We start from the raw sequence: 22,704 nt of genomic DNA on the forward strand, positions 1-22,704 counted from the left end.
TACAGGGGATAAGGCACTTGCCACATGTCACTCCATGTCCAGTTTGAATTCTAGGGCACTAGCACAGACCAGGAGGCGCTCCTGAGCACCAGCGGGTGTGTCCCCTTCTGCTCCCCTCCAAAAAGGACTTTCCTAGCTGGAAACCACCAGGATTGCCAGGAACATCATTCACGAAGGGGAAAAACAAAACAAAACAAAACTGGTAGTCACCCGGGGAGAGTGAGAAAGGATTTTACGCAGCATGATGGTTATGTGGGTATCTGGCATGTAATCCTGCTACTATGGCAATGCTTCCCAAACTTTCTCACAGGAGTCAATTGTTAGGTCATAAAAAATGACTCTGCTTTGGGGCTGGAGAGAGAGTACAGCATGTAGGGTGCTTGTCTTACACTCAGCCAACCTGAGTTTGATCCCAGGCATCCCATATAAACCCCCTGAGCATTGCCAGGAGCGCTTCCTGTGTGCAGAGCCAGGAGTTATCCCTGAGCATCGCTGGGTGTGGCCCAAAACCAAAGATGACTCCGCTTCTTTACACTCTGGAAACCTGTCAGCGGTCACATACTAAAACTTCTCAAAGCACTTAACTGTAGAGCTGTTGCACAAGTGCCTGTGAAATTACATAATGACTCCCCCAGAGATATCTTCTAATCCCCAAAAACTGTGCAGATAATATGTTCTAGGAGAAGGGAACAGTAAAGCTGCAGCCCACACTGAATTTGCTAATCAGATCAACTGACAATAGGAATATCCTAGATTGTCTGGATAAAGCCGATATTATATATATATATATATATATATATATATATATATATATATACACACACACACACATGCTGGTCATTTAAATGAAAAATGAGGCAGCAAAGTATGAATCAGTGACACTGACTTGAAAGATGGAAATGGGTCACAAGCAAAGGAATGCAGAGCAACTCTGGAGGTCGGAGCATGGGTCCTCCCAATTGGCTCCTAAAGGCAACCTCGCCCCGCGGACACCTGGCTTTTCCAGCCCAGTGAAACTCATGTCAAGTCTTCTGACCTCGAAGCTGGGAGCTAATAAATCCATGCTGTTTGGGTTTTTTATTTTGTTTTGTTTGTTTTTGGCTTTTTGGGACACACCCGGCAACACTCAGGGGTTACTCCTGGCTCTGCACTCAGGAATTACACCTGGAAGTGCTCAGGGGACCCTAGGGATGCCGAGGATCATCGAACTCAGGTCAACAGTGTGTAAGGCAAACACCCTACCCACTGGCCCCAATTGCTCTGGCCCCAAACCACAATCCATTTTAAAGCATTAAGTCTGTGGCAAACTGTTACAGAAATAAGAAACCAGTACACTGGGTGATTCTGTGGTTTTGGTTTAATGCCACCCTATTTTCTGTAATACAATTTCTGATCTCAAAAGACTACAAATTTATAACCTTCTACAACATAGCAACAATTCAAAGCCTTAATAACTTTTATCAGTTCTTATAAAGTTAAAAATGGTAGGGGCCAGGAAAAGCAGGGTGTTTGCCTTGCATGCAACTGACCCTGACTTAATCCCCAGCAGTGCACATGGTCCTCCAAGAACTGAGCTGGGAGTAACATTGGGTATGACCCAAAGATTCCATTTAGGTATATGGTAATAATCTGTCATTAACAAATTAAAAAAAAAAAGTAAAAGGGGCCGTAGCCATAGTATAGGACCAAAGGTGTTCCCCTTGCATGCGGCTGGCCCCAGTTCAATCTCTGGCAGCACATACTCTCCTGAGTAGAGCCAGCCACAGCTCAAGAGGACCCAAGGGCCTGCTAGGATTACCCAAGTAATCTGTTTCACCACAAGGCCCTCATAGCACCATATCTTCAGGCTTTTGCGTTGAACTCCCAATCCAGTTGGCAAGAATCACGGGAGAGGCCCCGAGACCTCCTGACTTTGGTGGATCCCACCCCTTACCCTTCAGTTTAAAAAAAAAATAAGTTTGGGAGGAAATGTCAGTATATTCAACTCTGTTCCATTGGTCTGCAGCTCTGCTTTTGTTCCAGTACCATGCTGTTTTAATTATTACTGCCTTGTAGTAGAGTTTGAAGTTAGGGAGGTTGATTCCTCCCATTTTCTTTTTCCCAAGAATTGCTTTAGCTATTCGTGGGGGCTTATTGTTCCATATAAATTTCAGGAGTGTTTGCTCCATTTCTTTGAAGAATGTCATGGGTATCCTTATAGGGATTGCATTGAATTTGTATAGTGCTTTGGGAAGTATTGCCATTTTGATGATGTTGATTCTCCCCATCCATGAACAGGGGATATTTTTCCATTTCCTCGTGTCCTCTTTTATTTCCTGAAGTAGCGTTTTGTAGTTTTCCTTGTACAGGTCCTTTACTTCCTTAGTTAAGCTGATTCCTAGATACTTGATTTTCTGGGGCACAATTGTGAATGGGATTGTTTTCTTGATGTCACTTGCTTCTCTTTCACTATTTGCGTATAGGAATGCCATGGATTTTTGGGTATTGATTTTATAGCCTGCCACTTTACTATACAAGCCTATTGTTTCTAGGAGTTTCTTGGTAGAGGTTTTAGGGTTCTCTAAGTATAGTATCATGTCATCTGCGAATAGTGAGAGCTTAATTTCTTCTTTCCCTATCTGGATGCCCTTAATATCTTTTTCTTGCCTAATCGCTATTGCAAGTACTTCCAGTACTATATTGAACAGTAGTGGAGAGAGTGGGCATCCTTGTCTCGTCCCTGACCTTAGGGGGAAGGGTCTCAGTTTTTCCCCATTGAGGATGATGTTTGCTGTAGGTTTGTGGTAGATGGCTTTAACTATATTGAGGAAAGTCCCCTCTATCCCCATTTTGGCAAGGGTTTTCATCATGAATGGGTGCTGGATCTTGTCAAAAGCTTTCTCTGCGTCTATTGATATGATCATATGATTTTTATCTTTTCTTTTGTTGATATGATGGATTATGTTGATTGATTTCCGAATGTTGAACCATCCTTGCATCCCTGGGATGAATCCCACTTGGTCATGATGTATGATCTTTTTGATGAGTTGTTGTATTCTATTGGCTAGTATTTTGTTGAGAATCTTCGCATCCGTGTTCATCAGGGATATTGGCCTGTAGTTTTCTTTTCTTGTGGTGTCTTTGTTTCCTTTTGGTATTAGAGAGATATGGGCTTCATAGAAGCTGTTTGGGAGAGTTTCTGTTTTTTCAATTTCCTGGAAAAGCTTGAGAAGAATTGGCAATAGGTCCTCTTTAAATGTTTGGAAAAATTCGCTAGTAAATCCGTCTGGGCCTGGGCTTTGGTTTTTGGGAAGACTTTTGATTACAGTTTCAATTTCCTTGATGTGAATGGGTCTATTCAGGTACTCTATATCTTCTTGATTCAGCTTTGGGAGATGGTAGAGATCCAGGAATTTATCCATTTCTTCTAGGTTCTCGTGTTTCGTGGCATAGAGACTTTCAAAGTAGTCTCTGATGATCTCTTGAATTTCTTTAGTTTCTGTTGTGATATCCCCATTCTTATTTCTGATTCGATTTATTAGGGTTCTCTCTCTCTGTTTCTTTGTGAGTGTTGCTAGTGGTTTATCTATCTTATTTATTTTCTCGAAGAACCAGCTCTTGGTTTCATTGATCTTTCGGATTGTTTCTTTGTTTTCCATGTCGTTGATTTCTGCTCTAAGTTTTATGATCTCTTTCCTTCTGCCTGATTTAGGCTCTTTCTGTTGATCCTTTTCTAAGGTCTTGAGCTGTGAGGTCAAATTGTTTATGTGCATCGTTTCTATCGACTTAAGATAGGCTTGCAGAGCTATAAATTTTCCCCTTAATACAGCTTTCGCTGCATCCCATAAGTTCTGGTAGTTTGTGTCTTCATTCTCATTTGTTTCCAGGTATCTTTTGATTTCATCCTTGACTTCGTTCCTGACCCATTCATTGTTCAGCATCGAGTTGTTTAATTTCCAGGTGTTTGATTTGGTTCTCCGTGTCTGTGTGTGATTCACTTCTATCCTCAGTGCATCATGGTCTGAAAAGATGGCTGATACTATTTCTATCTTCTTGATTCTGTTGAGGTATGTTTTGTGTCCTAGCACATGGTCTATTTTGGAAAATGTTCCGTGCGCACTGGAGAAGAATGTGTATTCTTTCTTTTTGGGGTGTAAAGCCCTGTATAAGTCCATAAGCCCTTTCTCTTCTATTACTTCTTTCAAAGCCAATAATTCCTTGCTGGGTTTTGTTCGTGTTGATCTATCCAGAGGTGATAAGGCGATGTTGAAGTCTCCAAGTACTATTGTGTTGGTAGTGATGTCCTCCTTAAAATCTGTTAGCAGTTGTTTTAAATATTTAGCTGTTCCCTCATTAGGTGCGTATACATTTAAGAGTGTGATTTCTTCCTGTTGTACGTATCCCTTGATGAAGAGAAAATAGCCTTTACTGTCCCTTCTAATCTTTTTCAAGGTGAAATTAATGTTGTCAGATACTAGTATGACCACCCCAGCTTTTTTGAGGGAGTTGTTTGCTTGCAGGATTGTATTCCATCCTTTGACTTTGAGTCTGTGTTTGCTCTGGCTGTTGAGGTGAGTTTCTTGTAGGCAGCAGAATGTTGGGTTCTGTCTCTGTATCCATTTTGCCACTCTGTGTCTCTTAACTGGTGAATTTAAACCGTTGACATTGAGAGAGAGAATGGTTATGGGGTTTTGTGTCATGTTTCTGTGCGGGTGTGTTGTGGTTGTAGGGTTTGTCTTTTCTTATAGTAGCCCCTTTAGGCCTTGCTTTAGGTTTGGTTTTGAGTCTATGTTGAATGTACTGACATTTCCTCCCAAACATATAATCATCTAATTTTTGATAAGGGGGCAAGAAAAGTGAAATGGAGCAGGGAAAGCCTCTTCAACAAACTGTGCTGGCAAAATTGGACGGCTACATGCAAAAAAGTGGGCTCAGATCTCTACCTAACACCATGCACAAAAGTAAGATCAAAATGGATTTATGACCTCAACATCAGACCAGAATCCATAATGTTTATTGAAGACAAAGTCGGCAAAACTCTCCATGATATTGAAGCTAATGGTATCTTCAAAGATGTCACGCCACTGGCCGAGCAAGTGAAAACAGAGATAGACAAATGGGACTATCTTAAACTAAGAAGCTTCTGCACCTCCAAAGAAACAGTGACCAAAATACAAAGACAGCCTACAGAATGGGAAAGGATATTCACCAAGTACACATCCGACAAGGGGTTGATATCAAGGATATACAAGGTACTGGTTAAACTCCACAAGAAGAAATCACCCAACCCCATCAAAAAATGGGGTGAGGAAATGAACAGAAACTTTCGCAAAGAAGAAATCCGAATGGCAAAAAGGCACATGAGAAAATGCTCTACATCACTAATCATCAGAGAGATGCAGATCAAAACCACAATGAGATATCATTTCACACCACAGAGACTGGCCCACATCCACAAGAACAAAAGCAACCGGTGCTGGCGCGGATGTGGCGAGAAAGGGACCCTCCTTCACTGCTGGTGGGAATACCGGCTGGTCCAACCCTTTTGGAAAACAGTATGGACGACTCTCAAAAAATTAGAATTTGATCTGCCATTTGACCCAGCTATAGCACTCCTGGGAATATATCCCAGAGAGGCAAAAAGGTATAGTCGAAGTGACATCTGCAATTGTTTGTTCATTGCAGCACTCTTTACAATAGCCAGAATCTGGAAAAAACCTGAGTGCCCAAGAACAGATGACTGGTTAAAGAAACTTTGGTACATTTACACAATGGAGTACTATGTAGCTGTTAGAAAAGATGAAGTTATGAAATTTACATACAAGTGGTACTACATGGAAAGTATCATGTTAAGCGAAATGAGTCAGAAAGAGCGGGATAGACACAGAAAGATTGCATTCATCTGGGGAACATAAAGCAACAAAAAGGGAGAGTGACACACAGGAATGGCTGAGATTAGTACCAGGAATTTTGCTCCATGAATGGAAGGCCAGCCACACGTGCTAGGTGAAAAGGAAGCTCAGATAGAGAAGAGAGTACCAAATGAAGGGTGTTGTGAGGGCCCTCCCAGGGTGGGAGAAGCATGCTAAAAGTAGTCGATAGACCAAACATGATTGCCACTCAAAGCCTCTCTTGCAAAACACAGTACCCAAAAGAAGAGAGAGAGAACAAGGGGGAATACTCTGCCACAGAGGCAGGATGGGACGGGGGGGGGGGGGGGGGGGGATGAGGGTGGGGGGGGTGCTGGGACCCATGGGGATGGATGACGGGCACTGGTGGAGGTATGGGGACTTGATCATTGTATAACTGAAACCCAAGCACAAAATTTGTAAGCCTATAACTGTACCTCATGGTTTTTCACTAATAAAAAAAAGAAAAAAAATAAAAAAACACTTAAGATTATTTTTTGTTTATTTTTTTGTGCCACACTTGGCTGTGCTCAGGGCTTACTCCTGGCTTTGAGACCAGGGATCACTCCCAGCAGGCTCAGGAGACAACAGGAGGTGTCAAGGACTGAATCCAAGTCAACCCATGCAAGACAAATGCTCTACCCACTGCACTATCGCTCCAGCGTGTACACTTAGGAATATTAACAATACCTGAGTATCACTGCCCCAAACCAAATTGAGTTTTAGTCCAAAAACCAAATGATAATAATCATGTTAAACAACAACAACAACAACAACAACAATTGCCCTAAGTTACCAAATTTCAATCCACAATAAAGCTATAGTCATAGCCGTATAAGAAGATGAGTAGAGAAATACCAAGAAAAAAACTATACGTTAGATCAATTCTGTGCAGCAATATTGACTTAAAATATACTAACCACCTATTATATACATACTGGATTCATGTGATGGGATTATGAAGAGGAAGGAAGCCTATTCTTGCCTTCAAGATGTTCTAGGTCTAATATAACAGATGTAGAAACAGAGGAAGGCAGGAGACATAAAGGGGGAAACTATGAGCAGGGCCTGTTAACCCTCTAACCACACAGCATTCTGGTATGGAAAGAGCTTTCCAGAGAAAGACTTCTGACTATAAGTGCCTTGTATGGGATATTCAAGTACATAAAAACAATAGACTGCTGAATTTGAGAAATATAAAAGAATAGAGATGCCTTCCAGTTCCATCCAGGTTGCAGCAAGTTGCACAATTTCATTGTTCCTTGAAGCTGCATTAATATTTCATTGTGTATCGCATCATCATAATCTATTCATCTGTCATTGAACATCTACATGGGAGGGAACTTAGAAACACTGGTGGAGGGAAGATGACACTGATGGAGAGACTGGTGCTAGATGATCATTGTAAAGTTTTAAATAAGCAGGGGGAGGGAATGTCCAGCTCACAGGACATATATATCCACAAAATTATCTGTTCTGGTCTTGATACATGATGTCACAGACATGTATGCTTTTTGTTGCCTGCTTGAGTCCATCTGCCTGCATTGATGTTATGCGTATACAAAAGATCCTTGGAAGTAAAAAGGCCCTCAAGTCCCAAAACTAAGGAAGAGCATAATCAGAAAGATGATATAATGTTAAAAAGATTATTCAGATAATCATAAGAGAACTTGAGGAAGAGACTAATGAAGAGACTTGTAATAGATAAAATTCTCAATAAAGGACATACGGGTGGGACTGGAGCTATAGCACAGCAGGCAAGGCATTCACCTTGCGGCCAACCCAATTCCCAGCATCCCATAGGGTCACCAGGAATAATTCCTGACTGCAGGGACAGGAGTAACCCCTGTGCATCGCCAGGTGTGACCCAAAAAGCCAAAAAAAAAAAAAAAAAAAAAAAAGGAAAGGACATAGGGACATAGGGGTGGAGAGAAATGTAGAGACTCAAGCAAACTTAGTGGTTGACTGGATGATGGAGACCAGAGAGGAGCTGTGGTCTGTGGTCTTTCCAACTCTGGTGCAGATACCTAGGACATTGCAGCACAACTTCAAAATAAGGGTTGGAAAAGCATAACAGGGTACAAAAAGATAAATTTCAAAGTCCTTCTAAATTTAGTACTACAAATCTAAAAGTTTGTCAAGTGACATGACTTTTCTCTTTAATGACTAAGTTTTTACCATAGACATGCAAGGTAAATATCTACCTGTTCTTCATTGGCTTTTAATGCTTGTATTTGAGTCTCCAGAGCTTTTATTTGTCCTTCAAGCTGTATCTCTCTCTCCTTTCCATTCTCAAGGAGTTTCTGGGATTCACAAAGGCTGAGAGTCAAACCATCCTTTTCATCTAGAGTATTAAAATGTTGAAATAATGTTACTGTAGAAGGGCACCAATTGCTATATTCCTTACAAATATCAGATTTATGTCACATACAATTGGTATTGCACTCAAATCCAACAATGAATGTTAGTTCATTTAAAGTAGAGAAAATGATCCAAAAAATAAAAATAAATGAGACCTGTAGATAATCAGAAACACTTTCTTCAAAAATGTTACTGCATCAAAAAAAAATGTTACTGCATCCTTTTGTGGGCCGAAATAGTTCCAATTATTGCTAGATTTCTTAAATACTGAGTATCTGTATACTTGAGAGGCTACATACTTACGTATAACAAACCATCCTTACTAATCTAAGAAAAAATTTAAGGACGATTTCTTAGCGATTCCTGCATTGAACTCTTAATTTCACCCACCTAAAATTCTTCCCACATCCTTGACTCTAACAGTTCACTAGCTCTTTTCTCAAAATAAATTTTATGAGCATTAGAGAAAGAGACCTTTTCACTATCAATTAAGTTTGAAATGAACTAAAGTTCAGTCACAAAATTACTCTACAAATGAAAGTTCAACATTAACCCAAAACCCCAGAAAGCACAGAGGGCGAGCAATCACAGTGTGACTCTATATCGACTTTATGTGCTTCTCCCAGATATGGCACTGTTTTCTCGCTGGCACTACCAAAGAGTCCAGATCACCTACTCTCACTTGGATTTAAACAGTATGCTAATTTTTACTCAGAAATGTCCTATAAACGGAGTGCAAGACTTTTTAGGCATTCGGCTACTTCACCTAAAGTAAACTTACATAAGGAATTCGCAACATTCGAGTTGCTAACAAGGCTGTCAGCCTCACTCAGTAATGTTTATTGATTCTACCAGTTTAATAGAGAAACGGGGAAAATATACTCTCAAAGTAGTGTATTTCAAGGCAAGGTGTCTAAAGTCCTGGGTTTCTTGTTTCATTCCCATGAGCCTTCTGACCAAGAACATCGCCTCTCTCTGCTTTTTAAAATGAGTGAGGCCATCGGAAACAACATCGAGTGTATCTCAAAAGAAGCTCGGAGCTTAGTTATCTTACCTTTGATCATCAGTAGCTGGTGATTTAGATATCTTATTTGACGTTCACTTTCACTCAATTTTTCAACTAAATTATCCAGTTGTCTATCTTTTGCTTTGTTAAGAACCTGAAGTTGAATTACTTGCATATTCTCTGCAGCATCTCCTTTTGAATTAAAGACAACTAGTTAGATAAAAATATCAAAATAAAAATCTTTAATCATTAATGGTGATGTCTTTTTAAACTTTACACACTAAATTAATTTGGCAGATGGAGAACTCTTTTTTAAGGCATTTTTTAAATTTTATTTTATTTTTTATTGAATCACTGTGAGCTACACTTACAAAGCTTTCCTGTTTGAGTTTCAGTCATACAATGATCGAACACCCATCCCTCCACCAGTGCACATCTTCCTCCACCAATGTCCCCAGTATTCCTTCCCTCCCCCCTTCCAACCCCATCCTCTGCCTCTATGGCAGACAATTTCCTTCTTACTCTCTCTCTACTTAGGGCATTAAAGTTTGCAATTTAGATTCCGAGAGGCCATCATGCTTGATCCTTTATCAACTTTCAGCACTCATCTCCCATCCCGAGTGATCCCTACAACCATCACTGACTTAGTGATCCCTTCTCTATCCCAGCTGCCTTCTCCCCCTGCTCATAAGGCAGGCTTCCAAATATAGAGCAATCTTCCTGGCCCTGTCTCTACTGTCCTTGGGTGTTAGTCTCATATTATATTTTATATTCCACAAATGAGTGCAGTCGTTCTATGTCTGTCCCTCTCTTTCTGACTCATTTCACTTTAGCATGATACTCTCCATGACCACCCACTAATAAGCAAATTTCTTGACTTCATCTTTCATAACAGCTGCATAGTATTCCATTATGAAGATGTACCAAAGTTGGAGAATTCTTTTTTAAAAGATGTTAATAGAATATGTCAGAGTACATCATGTAGTTTTAAAAAAAGCATAATTTCATGGCCATTTCAGTTATATTTACTTATTTATACAAATAAATGTTATGGATCACAAAATTAACATATATACTTATTGTGGTACAACAGAAAATTTGTAAAGTCACTGGTTTAAAATGATTGTGAATCGCCATCATTTTGGCTAATTAAAAATAAGTAGCTGCCAAAGCAATACTTATGGCTCTATCTCCATGTGGTAAACCCCGGTTTAATCCCCAGCACCACATAGTCCCCAAAATCTGCCATGATGAGGGCTGGAATGATAGTACAATAGGTAGGGCATTTCCTACATGTGGCCTTCCTCGCACGATTTGATCCCATATGGTCCCCTAAGCACCACCAGGTCTGACTCCTGAATGAAGAGCCAGGAATAACCCCTGAGCATCATGAGGTGTGGCCCCAAAACAAACTAACAAAAAAGATCCTTCGGGAAAGACCTCTTCCCCCAAAGTAGGGCTGGGAGTAACCCCAGAATCCCTAGGTGTGGTCTTAATTAAAAAATAAGTATATATTAGTAACCATGGAACTGAGTTCACGTCAGTTTATTCATAAATGCTTCAGAATATATTTCTAGAAATTATGGGATTATTTAAAATAATAATAATAATCCTCAAATATGTTTAAAGTGACCAAATCTCATTGCTTTGCTAAGAAAAATATATATAAACTTGATACATACTTTCATTAGTTCCTAAAAATTGTTGTTGCAGGTCTTCAAACATGTCACCTCCTGCTATTTCCTGGGCTGGAGAGCCATTATTCTGTACAGAAGATGGGTAAGGTTTATATGTCACTCTATATGGTTCCAGAGTTGGATGACCAGGACCATGTGATGTCCCAAAGAGCTATTATAAGATTATAAATAAAATTCACAATTAGAATTTGGTCTTTTTTGGGGGTTGGAGCAATAGCACAGTGGGTAGGGCATTTGCCTTGCACATAGCCAACCCGGGTTCTATTTCCAACAACTCATATGGTCCCCCAAGCAATGCCAGAAGTAATTCCTGAGTGCATGAGCCAGGGGCAACCCCTGTACAAGGCTGGGTGTGATCAAAAATCAAAAAAAAAAAAAAAGAATTTGGCCTTTTCTTCAAAATTATTTGAACTCCACAACAATTTTATACTACATGGCTTAACTGTCATTTACAAATTTTATTCAGACATGTTTGCTTAAAAATAGCTTGGTAGGCAATTCAGCCTCATGACAGATGGAGGGATGTTAATAGTTGAGTTACTCCAGGTAGGCCCAGCCATCAGGAGCCTTGGTGAATGGGGGCAGTCCAAGTCATGAAACTCAGAGCCTGCATATATGGCCTCTAAGCATTACAGAGCTGACAGCCCAGTAGAAGCACAAAAAAATTAGATGGGAAAGTTGCGTAGAAGCCCACTAAGCTCAGTGAATGAAAACAATAACACAGCAGGCTCAACTCGCACCTAACAGTTCAGCATATCTTCAAAGGCTTCAGTAACACCACTACAAAATATATGTTGTAACAAGCTGCATAAAGTAAATTATTTTGTGCCTGCTAAGGGAGCAAGTGTGAGGGGTGGATGGGAAAAGGGGGACAGAGATGGAGGGAAGTTCAGTTTGGTGGTGAGACTGTTGTTGGAATATTGAATACATGAAACAGCTGTATTGTAAACAATTTTGTAAATCACGGTATTTAAATAAAGTATCACACCAAAAAAAAAAAGTTTAGTAGGGTCAGAAAAATAGTACAATGGGTAGGGAGCTTGCTTTGCATGCGGCCAACCCAGGTTCTACGACCTGCACCACTTATGGTCCTCTGACACCACCAGGAGTGATCCCTGAGTAAAGAGTCAGGAGTAAACCCTAACCACAGCTGGATATGGCCCACGCACAAAATAAAACAAAAATTTAGTATGCAACACTGTGAATTAAAAGTCTGCAATATGGAATTTCACCTTTAAATGATAATCTCAAGCAAAAAATAGGGGCAATTTCAGAAATAACACTTGAGAATTCCAATAAAGTTACATACAAAATATTTACAGATGACTAAGATTATAACAATGTTAAAAACATAAAAATGTACACATTCATTACTGAGCATGTAATACAATTCCTCATATTTAATAACTCATGGAATGAGATTCTATCTTATTCTACAGTGACATAGTTCAGAGATACTGAAAATCTTAAATCATTGAAAAACAGAAGATAGCTATTGGCAAAAGGTGCCATTCCTTGTCATTGAGAAAGTCTAAGAAACAACCAGCTGCATCACAATGTTTTCATTAAATTCCTCCCCAGTAAAGATAGTTTCTCTCCTGAACAATCATCCTTTATTCTGCTCCATCATCAGAAAATATCTTTGAAGCATTTCACTTACAATTTGTTCTGGGGTGAGAGAAAATTGGGAAAACTAAATAGCAATATCTACATAGATAAACTGCTTTTGAAATTCATCAAGATATTGTATGCCTGATACAATATCAAGATAATACCTGAATATAGCTTCTCACTAGAGAATAGTGAAATGATATGTAAGAAGCAGCAATAAATAAGAATGACTATTTTTTCTTTGAGAGACTTAACTTTCACTATTAACTATTTGTTTCTATAAACTCTCCACTTTAAACTTTTGACTTTAGATCATGCTTGCATTAGATTACAAACAGAAAATTGCACACCTAATTTAACATGAGCCTGAGTAAATTATGCATTCTCAAAAATTGTTAAACTTAAAATACCACTGCTTACACATGAAAGCAAATGTATGTACATACACAAATTTGTTAAAATCAAGCTTTTACACTACCTGAAAATGATTCCTCTGAGGGTCTGAAAATTTTACTACATTCTTTTGTTGCCCATTAAATTCCTGCTTCTGACCATTGGAATATGGCCTAAAGTTTTCAGGAAGGTGATATAAGTCAGTCTGATCATATTTACTGGGAGGACTGTAACCACTTCTGCCTTCATCTCCACATTCTCCAGGATGTAGGTCAATGGTTTTACTTTGTCTGTCTTCCCATACATTGCCACTTTCATCTCGAACATATAAATCCTGAATCTCACTCTGTTCCTATTAGATAGTAAGAGTAAAGTCTAAGTGCTAAGATTTGTTCCCACTTTCATCAAAGTCATTATCAGATCAGATACTTACCTTGACACTTTGAGATTTAGGCAGCATTTGGTGCTCATTCCAGGTCACCTTCAATTCTTCTGAATGATGTGATCTTAAGAAAAACCAAGACTTTAGATGGAAAGTTTATCATTCGTTTGGACAAAGAGATTATAAAGAACCCTCAGATTTTAACATTTTCCCCTTGAACCTTCACCTAAGAGTCTAAGAATAAACCTGGGTTTTGAACTGCTATTGCAATTATTTCATTGTTAGCAGCAGAGAATCGAAAGTCAGAGTCAGAGTATTGTCACACACAACTGAAAATCAGTGTAGGTCCTTACTCTCCCTCTGCGTCATCCTCACTGCAGTCGGAATAGTGGAGCTCGGGGGAAGACAGATCATCATCCAGCATATCATGAGGAAGGTCTGTGAGCAGCTGCTGCAACTGAGAGAGAGCCAGCATCAATATCATACTGATTTAAACCCCCAATGCCAAATCAAGATGGCCTAGGATGAGTGGCCTTGACTATAGAAGAACTTCTTCAGGGACCTGAGATAGTACAGTGGGTAGGGCACTTTCCTTACAGATGGTCAACCCGGCTTCGATCCCAGCATCCCATTTTGTCCCCTAAGTACACAAGGAGTAACTCCTGAGTACAGAACCTGGAGTAAACCTGATTATCACAGGATGTGGCTAAAAAGTAACTTTTGCAATTTCTTCATTTAACACATTTCTTAAATGCCACATAAATTCATCTTCATCATTTCACTTACAGAAAAGGGAATACTTAGTATCTGAATTTATACTAGAAGGGCTTACCTTATGCAACACAGCTGCTAAGATTTAAATACATGTACATTACCCAAAAAACTAAAACCCCTATCTGGAAAGACCCAGAGCAGACTGGGTCTCAGAATCCTGTTCTACCAGTAATCCAACCTTGGGGACTTGACAATCAGACATCCTCCAGGGAATATGAGCAGCCAGATGCACTTTGCCTGGGTGGTGAGAAAAACAGCAGCAACAGGTGGCCTTGAGGTCCTTACAAGCGGTAATGATGTGACAGAGCTCTCTCGGGAAGTAACTAAATAGTGGACAGCCTTATAATGCCAATAATTAAAAGACACACAATACTCTGCCCCTGCAAAGCAGCAGAGTAAAAAGAGAGTGGAAGGTTCTAGTTTTTGCAGATGGTACTTTCCAAAGCTCAACTCTAAACCTGATATAACTTAGGACTTCGTTCTTAAATGATTTCCTGTGAAAATCAGTTCTTTAGCATTCTGCCTATAAAAGCTAGGTGGGGTGAAATTCATTCAACGCTCAAGATGAATTCTGGTTTTCAAAAAACTGTCAACTTTATTGAATTTCATTATCTATCTATATATGTCTTTTTTCAAATTCCAGTGCAATGTCTTTAAATTCCTAACAGTTAAAAGACTCAAAGATTAATCTGTAAGTCTACAACTGTACCTCTTGGTGTTTCACTAATAAAAATTTAAGAAAAAAGGTAAAGGCCCTCCCGTTGATCATCGATTTGCTCGAGCGGGCCCAGTAACGTCTCCATTGGAGACTTTGTTGTTACTGTGTCTGGCATATCGAATACTCTCGGTAGCTTGCCGGGCTCTCCGAGAGGGGCGGAGGAATCGAACTCGGGTCGGCCATGTTGGCCGCTTGTAAGGCGAACGCCCTACCGCTGTGCTATCACTCCTAAAATAAAATAATAAAAAAAAAGACTCAAAGATTATAATTACCAAATAGGAGAGGAACTGGTTTTTTTAAGAAATTAAGCACAAGTTAAAAAGTAATAAATTGACTCAATCCTTTCACAAATTAATCTCATAAAAGCATGCAATAAAAAACCGCAAGATATAAATCTGTAGGATATGGAGGAGAAAAATGGGGTGCACTTTAGTCTATGGCAGAGCTTTGTTCCCCCACTTTCTTTTCTCACAATTTTTAAATGAAATATCTGAACACTGCATATTTAATAAAAACTTGATAGTACATATGTGGGAAAAAGTTAAATCTATTAAGTAAATTTTGGTAAAGTCTAATTTGGGGTAAGAAATGGGGTTAATGAAATGGGGGGAAAGAGATAACTCCTCAACCCCAAATATATTTCTAATACTAGATTTTAAAAGGTTTCCTCAATCCATTTGGTCTTCAAAGGCAGACTCAGAAATAAAAAAAATTAAATAAAAACATAGTCCAAAGTTATCTTCATCTTAAACATTGACACTAATTTCAGCAATGAAGCTCCTGATTTACTGACTCCCTGCTCTTAGGATAACTTAAGGAAAAATCATTTTGAGAACTCACAGTAAGAGAGTTGACCAAAAGACATAAAGAAATAGAAAGAAAAAAAGAGACAAAACTAAAAGCAGGGGCCTAAGAAAGAGAGTACAGCAGGCAAGGTGCTTGCCTTGCACATGGTTGACCTAGGTTCCATTCCCAGCCCCCCATGTGGTCCCCCAAGCTCTACCAGGAATGAGCCCTGAATGTAGATCCAGGCGTAAGCCCTGAGCACTGCTGGGTGTAACCCAAAAGCAAAAACAAAACAAAAAAAAACCAAAAGCAAACTAAAACACATCAACATATTCATACTCAACAGGGCTCAGATGAAAGATAACAAATGGTTTTCAAAAACAAAATTCACCAGGAAAAACAGTCTTTTAATAGCAGACCAACCTATTTTGTCTATAATTACACATAAGTGCCTTAAGTGAAAAGACAACCCCACATATTACCCAGGAAGAAATAATAAAACTTGCATACTTACATCAAGTAAGGATTCATGTACAGAAAGAATAGTTTCTTCTAAACCTTCAATGAATTTCAAGTACATAGCCACAGAGTACAGGGGAAACTTGACAAGGACATCTGAACAGTGGATTCCTCTGACACATACCAACAAAGCCAAATAAATAAATAAAAAGGCTACATGCTAACCAAGCAATTACTGTCGCTTTGTAGCATCACAAAAACTGATCTCCATGGACGAAAATTAACTTGATTATAAATAAATGCATTGAAATGCTCCTGAATCCATGGGAACAGCTTATCGACTGGCAAAACCTCTACGGCATTTGGTGTCATTTTATGTACATATATAAAAATATATGCAATCATTTTATATCTTCAATCACTTCAAAAAATTTGACCATCAAGCTCTTGAGCACAGTTGGATCCTGTTCCTTGACTTCTATATCTTTCACGAAGAAAGAAAATAAATGAGGTGAAATCCTTCAAATAAGGCCCTTCAGAAACAAAACCCCACCCCCAAGGCTTGCATCTCCTAGGATCAAAGTGTGCCCTTCTCACATTCACCACACACAGGTTTTGCTTTGGATCACTGAACACTATGCCACAAAACACAAAACTGCCATATCAATTTATGCATGTTACCCACAGAAACCCTGTTTTACTTATTAAAGATCTCACAACTATCAAAGATTAAAAGACAAAAATATTAAGACCTTAGAAATGAGACAATTTAATTTCACTCACTGATTTCAGTTTTAGATTTTTTTTTACTGCAAATAGTCATCTCAGAATGATGTTATTGTGCTTGAAAAGAATTTAATAATTAAAGGGAAACCACTTTTAATTATTTAGAGAAAAAAAAGATAATTTGCCACTGCTACACTTCCTTGAAATGCATTCTAAGTGACTCTGTAGACCTCTTTCCCTTTTCTACTTTGCATGTTTCTTCCCTAAATAAAAGAAAGTGAGCCTTTTATTCAAGGGAATTCATCAACAAAACATTTTATAATAACTCTTATAGAGCATTTTTAAAAACTAGGGCAAAATGAAAGAGAAAACACAAATGTTTTGCTAGAACTTTCAACTTAAACTAATGTCTTAAGAGCCTATAAGCCTTGCAATTCAAGAAAATAAGTTCTCATACTACAAAAAACGTAAGGTGTCTTCTCCCAAGAGAAAAGCGGCAAATGGAGAAACCAACATTCATACTTCCCTTTCAACAGGTGACCTCGGGAGTACACTGCAAAGGCTGATAACGTAAAAGTATACAGCTTGAGTATTGTATATATGATACACACTAAGCAGAATCTTCAATTTTACTTCAGTTTAACTTGGGAGCATTCTGTGTGTGTTAGTGGGTGGGAGTTCGGGGGGAGGAAAAAATGAGGGGTTAATGGCAGCTAGAAATCCAGAGATCCCATTCATAAAGTATGGAATGTGCAGAATGTAAAACAGAAAAAAAGATTAAATAATTCCATCCATTAAACAATGTTTCTGGGACTTAGTGCCACATACCTGGAAAGGATCTTATGGCAACATTTACATGACAATGATTAATGGCGATACTGTAAGTTGGTACTTAATAGAACTTTAGGCCTGGCAGGACACAAGAACTTATCTAAACCCAAATTCTTGTAACAGCGAGCAAACCAAGGCCCAGAAAAAGTAAAGGGCAAAACCCTGAAAAGTGAGAGAGCAACAGCCCCAGAATCAGTCCCAGAACACAAATCTCCCATTCCCACTGATATTTGCTCCACAGTATTTAGTTGGATATGGAACACACCTGGCTCTAACTTGATTTCTGTAGACGATGAAGCTTCAGTTCTGCCACAATTTAATTTTTTTTCCTGAGAAATAGCCATACATTAGGGGAAGTTATGGGGAAAACTCATACGATACAAAATGGGATGGACCGTTAACAAATGCTAAGGGAAAAAAATCAGAAACATATCTGAATACTCAATCTTTGTTTCTTTGATGTTCTTGATAGAGGACAAAAAAAAAAATCCCATGAAATAATTTTTTAAAAGAAATGCAAATAAATGCTAGCTTTACAACTCCCTCTAGTGGGGACAAAATACCAAAATGTTCCCATAATTACATCAAACAAGTCCGTTTCAAAGTGGAAGAATGGCAACAATGTAAACCTTATGATCATAAGCTAAATTGAGCATTATTGTTCTATTATACCAATATAAAAACCAAGAGGGAGTCAAATTGTTTGGCATCTGCCACTTAAACCACCTATCTTCCACACAAAACCATTTTCCAGATTTCAAAAAAGAAAATATCACAGGAAGAATTATCTTGATTTCATAGCTACTGAGTTCTTCATCCCCAAACCACCAAATCCAAAATACACACATACATGCACATATGTAAAATTTCACTCTCCAGAGCTAAGGAATTATCAGAGGTTACTTCCAGTAACCAGAAAGTTCATGTATACTCCAGCAAAACATGAGACCCAAAAGAGTTTTCCCAGCAACTCTAAAGGATATAGTCACCACTGTTTTTACACACACACACACATACACACACACACAATAACAATGAAATCAGAGTGTAGCCATTCCAGGTATTTTACAAAATCACTTTGTTACATGATAGAAGAGTTAGTAAAATTTTTCATATTCCCTTTCTCTGGGCAAAATTTTTTCAACCTTTTTTATTGACTGAGGTTCTGTGGTTTACAATATTGTTAATTCTGTTATGTGTGACATGAACAGTATTAGCATAATAGCACATCCTCCTCACCCACCTGCACCCTTATCTATCTGGCAGTGTTTAAGAGAGAGTTTCATTTAAAACACTGGGAGATTATGGACTTCTCTGCTATTCTTTGATCCACAATTTTTTTGTTATCTTTTTTTTACCAGTCTACCACTTAGAAACGATTATAATTACTAATTGTTATGTAAAATTTTTCTGTTTTTTAAAATTCTGGAGGTTTTTTAAAAATGGTACCTATTCATCAGTAGCTTAAGAGTATTTAAACTCACGGGGCTGGAGGGATACCACAGCAGGTAGGGTGTTTGCCTTGCACGCAGCCGACCCAAGTTCGATTCCCAGCATCCCATATGGTACCCTGAGCACCACCAGGAGTAATTCCTGAGTGCACGAGCCAGGAGTAACCCCTGTGCATTGCCGTTTGAGACCAAAAAGGCAAAAAAAAAAAAAATTTAAAAATAAAAAAGAGTATTTAAACTCGCAACATCATTTTAATATCTGACAGCTCTCTATCCTGGTCTGTAGCTTGAGAGTCTACTGTTCCACATATCCTCTGGGTACTGAATCACTATACACCCCTTCCTTTTCTGAAAATCAAATGCACTTGAGATCCCATTTGCTCCTCAGTGCAAATGATGGCGGGAAGAGAAACAGAAAAGGCATGATTCTAAGTGTAGAACTGCTAATGAGAACGCCATGGAAGCTGGAATTTGACGACTCATTCGCTGGGCATGTATGGGCAAGTATGGACAGAAATCACAAATGGCCCCAAACAACAAAACTAAACTCACCTTGTGTAAAACATGCTGCATTAACAACTGGCCATTCATACTAGAGGATCAAAAGCAAGATTATTCTCCCAAATTCACTCAGAGAGAAATCTCACAAACTCCTTAAGCACTGTCAACAGTAAATCAGATAGAAGCCGTGGAGCTGGTGTGCAGGACATACTGAGGAATATCGGCATTCCTTCCACATAACATTAATTGATTGACTTGAATTGAACTAATTTGTAATTGAACTAATTACAAAGTGATTGACTAAGTAGAGAAAATGATATGTATTAGCCCCCAACTGTAGCACTGTCCTCCCATTGTTCATCAATTTGCTCGAGCGGGCCCAGTAACATCTCCATTGTGAGACTTGTTGTTACTGTGTTTGGCATATCGAATACGTCACAAGTAGCTTGCCAGGCTTTGCTGTGCGGGCGAGTTACTCTCGGTGGCTTGCCAGGCTCTCCAAGAGGGGCGGAGGAATTGAACCCAACTTGGCCAGGCTGGCCCCATGCAAGGCAAACGCCCTACCGCTGTGCTATGGCGCCAGCCCTTGCCCCCAACTAGTAGTTAAAATCTCAAAGGTGTCGGGGGCTGGAGCCATAGCACAGCGGGTAGGGCATTTGCCTTGCACACAGCCGACCCGGGTTCAATTCCCAGCGTCCCATATGGTCCCCTGAGCACCACCAGGAGTAACTCCTGAGTGCACGAGCCAGGAGTAACCCCTGTGCATCGCCGGGTGTGACCCAAACAGTAAAAAATAAATTAAAAAATAAAATCTCAAAGGTGCCAAGGAGGCAGGTAGGGGGAATTGGTGTTTTCCCTTAACCTCTCAAGACCCTTTGAAGAGTTCTCTCTGCAGGATGGAGGAGACAAGAGCTTGAAAGGCTTCTCAAGATGCAAATCAGCCTCAGTTTGATCAGTTCATGTATTATTTTTAGAAACATTATGCAGCTGAATTTTAGGAACAATAAACTCCTGAGTAACTCTCTGGTCTCTTATCTCACTTCTTCCCCAGGCACTTCAAGAAGGTCAGGGTTTTGTCTCTATTGTTCTGGGGGCCACACGCAGAGATGCTACACCTAAGAGAGGAACCTGGGGTGCCGGAAATCAACCCAGAAATCAACCCGTCAGGCTCCCCTGGGCATCTGTCCTACCCCTTGAATTTTTTTTAAAAGGTAAAAACAAAGCGTGAAAGAGGGAATAAATTTTTTTAAAACAAATCACAAAGTAAAAACACTTTCAACCTAATTTATATGATCATCTCGTAGTCCAGTTAGCTATATATGTCTTTCCTTCCACAAAGCTAGATCCATCTCATTCATTATTATATTAATTCACCTCTTGAGTGCTCCTTTTTGAATCCATAAATTCCCTAGCTCGGCACATAAGCTATCAAGCTATCAATGGCTATGTTTTAATAACTTATACTTTCTTTAAAATTTCTTAAGCAATACCTCTGGAAGTAAGCTCTTTCTAATGCCCTGTTTATTTCCCAATATTTTTTAAAAAATTTTAAAGCCCTATCAGAATGCATTTTTCTTCTTTAACGCACACTACAGTAATTACTTCAACTGTGCTTCTCAAGAACCCCAGTAGCTAAATTTCAGCAAACATAAAGAGCCATGAAAAACCTCATGCTGTGAGTTCATAAAGCCACAGCATATGGTCATCCCCCTCCATAACACAGGAATTGCTATCATGGGCCCTGCCAAAACCTAGAAAGCCTAGCCAGGGTCACAAACTCCAACAATCCTTGGCAACACGACCAGGAATTTCTAGGAGTGACAGCGTGAGCACTAAGCCATATCTGTGTGTGATGTGGGGAACGGGGCAGTTGGAAAGAGAGGCTGCAGATAACAAGATTTCAAAGCATTTTAAGGCAAGTCAGAAATAGCATGGGTCATGTGAAATTTTCCAATCTTTAACTACAGATTCAAGGGCACAGAGAGATAGAACAAGGCTGGGTTGCTTGCCTTGTATATAGCTGGTTCCTGGCACCACAGAGGGTCCCAAGGATACCACTAGGAGTGATAATCTGAGCACAGGGCTAGGAGGAAGCCCTGAACACAGGTGGGTGTGGCCCAATACCCCCTCCCCATTTATTTTTTAAATATAGGCTCACCTTGTAAAATACACTGAATGAAACACAGACATCTAAATGAGCACAATCATGGAGCTGCCAGTTTTCTCTCTCGACCTAACTCCACTGCAACTCACACATACGTCTGATCCTATTTTTACTTCCTGTTCACAGGAAGCTATTACTTGATAGTAAAAAACGAATCATAATAAGCATGGTTTCAGTGCAACAAAAGCCTGTTATCATTAAGAAATCCGACTTAAAATTTGTAGCAAGTAAACTGACTTTCACTCTATTAGTTTCCACTACTTACTGACCAGTTCCTACATATAAAGAATTTGCTTGATTTGCTTGAGCGGGCCCAGTAACGTCTCTATCATCAGACTTGTTGTTACTGTATTTGGCATATTGAATACATCACGGGGAGCTTGCCAGGCTTTGCCGTGTGGGCTAGATACTCTCGGTAGCTTGTAACTATTAAATAAAACAAAACCAAAAAAATGAACTCCTCTTCTTACTCAGTTTCTCTAGTCTATTTATTATTTTCAGACATTCCCAACAGGGCCTGCTGGATGATTACACTGTCTCTTCCCCAACTTCAGGCTTTACAAAGTCTTGACAGAATATTCTCCTGGTGGCTTCTCTGTAGCTGAATCTTCCTTGAGTCAAGGAATATTTGAGTCAAAGATATTTGCGTCAAGCTCAAATATCTTCTCCAGGAGACCTCCACTCACCAGCCATTTACCAATTTCTCACTGTCACAGGGCTTTCCCTATCATTATCAGTTTATACCCAAACTATTTTATTCATTTGCTTACTTGCTTATCTGTTGGCCACCACTAGGGCAGAATCTACCCACAGCAAACAATTGTGCCAGACTTGCTTAAGGCAATGTTTCAAGCAACTGGAAACCAGGAGACTGTCACCAAGGAATCTCATCATGTATATGATGGCATCCTGCACCTCTGGAAAACTGTGTTCTATTCTTCTCCCAAAAGAGAAAT

At 39.4% G+C, this 22,704-nt stretch overlaps 1 protein-coding gene across 1 annotated transcript in view; it reads right to left on the reverse strand.

Moving 5' to 3' along the window:
* CEP152 (centrosomal protein 152) overlaps window positions 1-22,704 on the reverse strand; it is a 106,686-nt gene that overhangs the window by 78,465 nt on the left and 5,517 nt on the right. The window contains exons 3-8 of the mRNA XM_056135373.1: window positions 13,692-13,795; window positions 13,390-13,462; window positions 13,042-13,308; window positions 10,938-11,103; window positions 9,304-9,444; window positions 8,093-8,232 (exon numbers count right to left, since the gene is read on the reverse strand). Of these exons, the coding sequence (XP_055991348.1) occupies window positions 8,093-8,232; window positions 9,304-9,444; window positions 10,938-11,103; window positions 13,042-13,308; window positions 13,390-13,462; window positions 13,692-13,795 (891 nt within the window). The remainder of the gene's footprint in view (window positions 1-8,092; window positions 8,233-9,303; window positions 9,445-10,937; window positions 11,104-13,041; window positions 13,309-13,389; window positions 13,463-13,691; window positions 13,796-22,704) is intronic.

This window comes from Sorex fumeus, unplaced genomic scaffold, assembly GCF_029834395.1.
Source record: "Sorex fumeus unplaced genomic scaffold, SorFum_2.1 ptg000111l, whole genome shotgun sequence".
NCBI classification, from domain to species: domain Eukaryota; kingdom Metazoa; phylum Chordata; class Mammalia; order Eulipotyphla; family Soricidae; genus Sorex; species Sorex fumeus.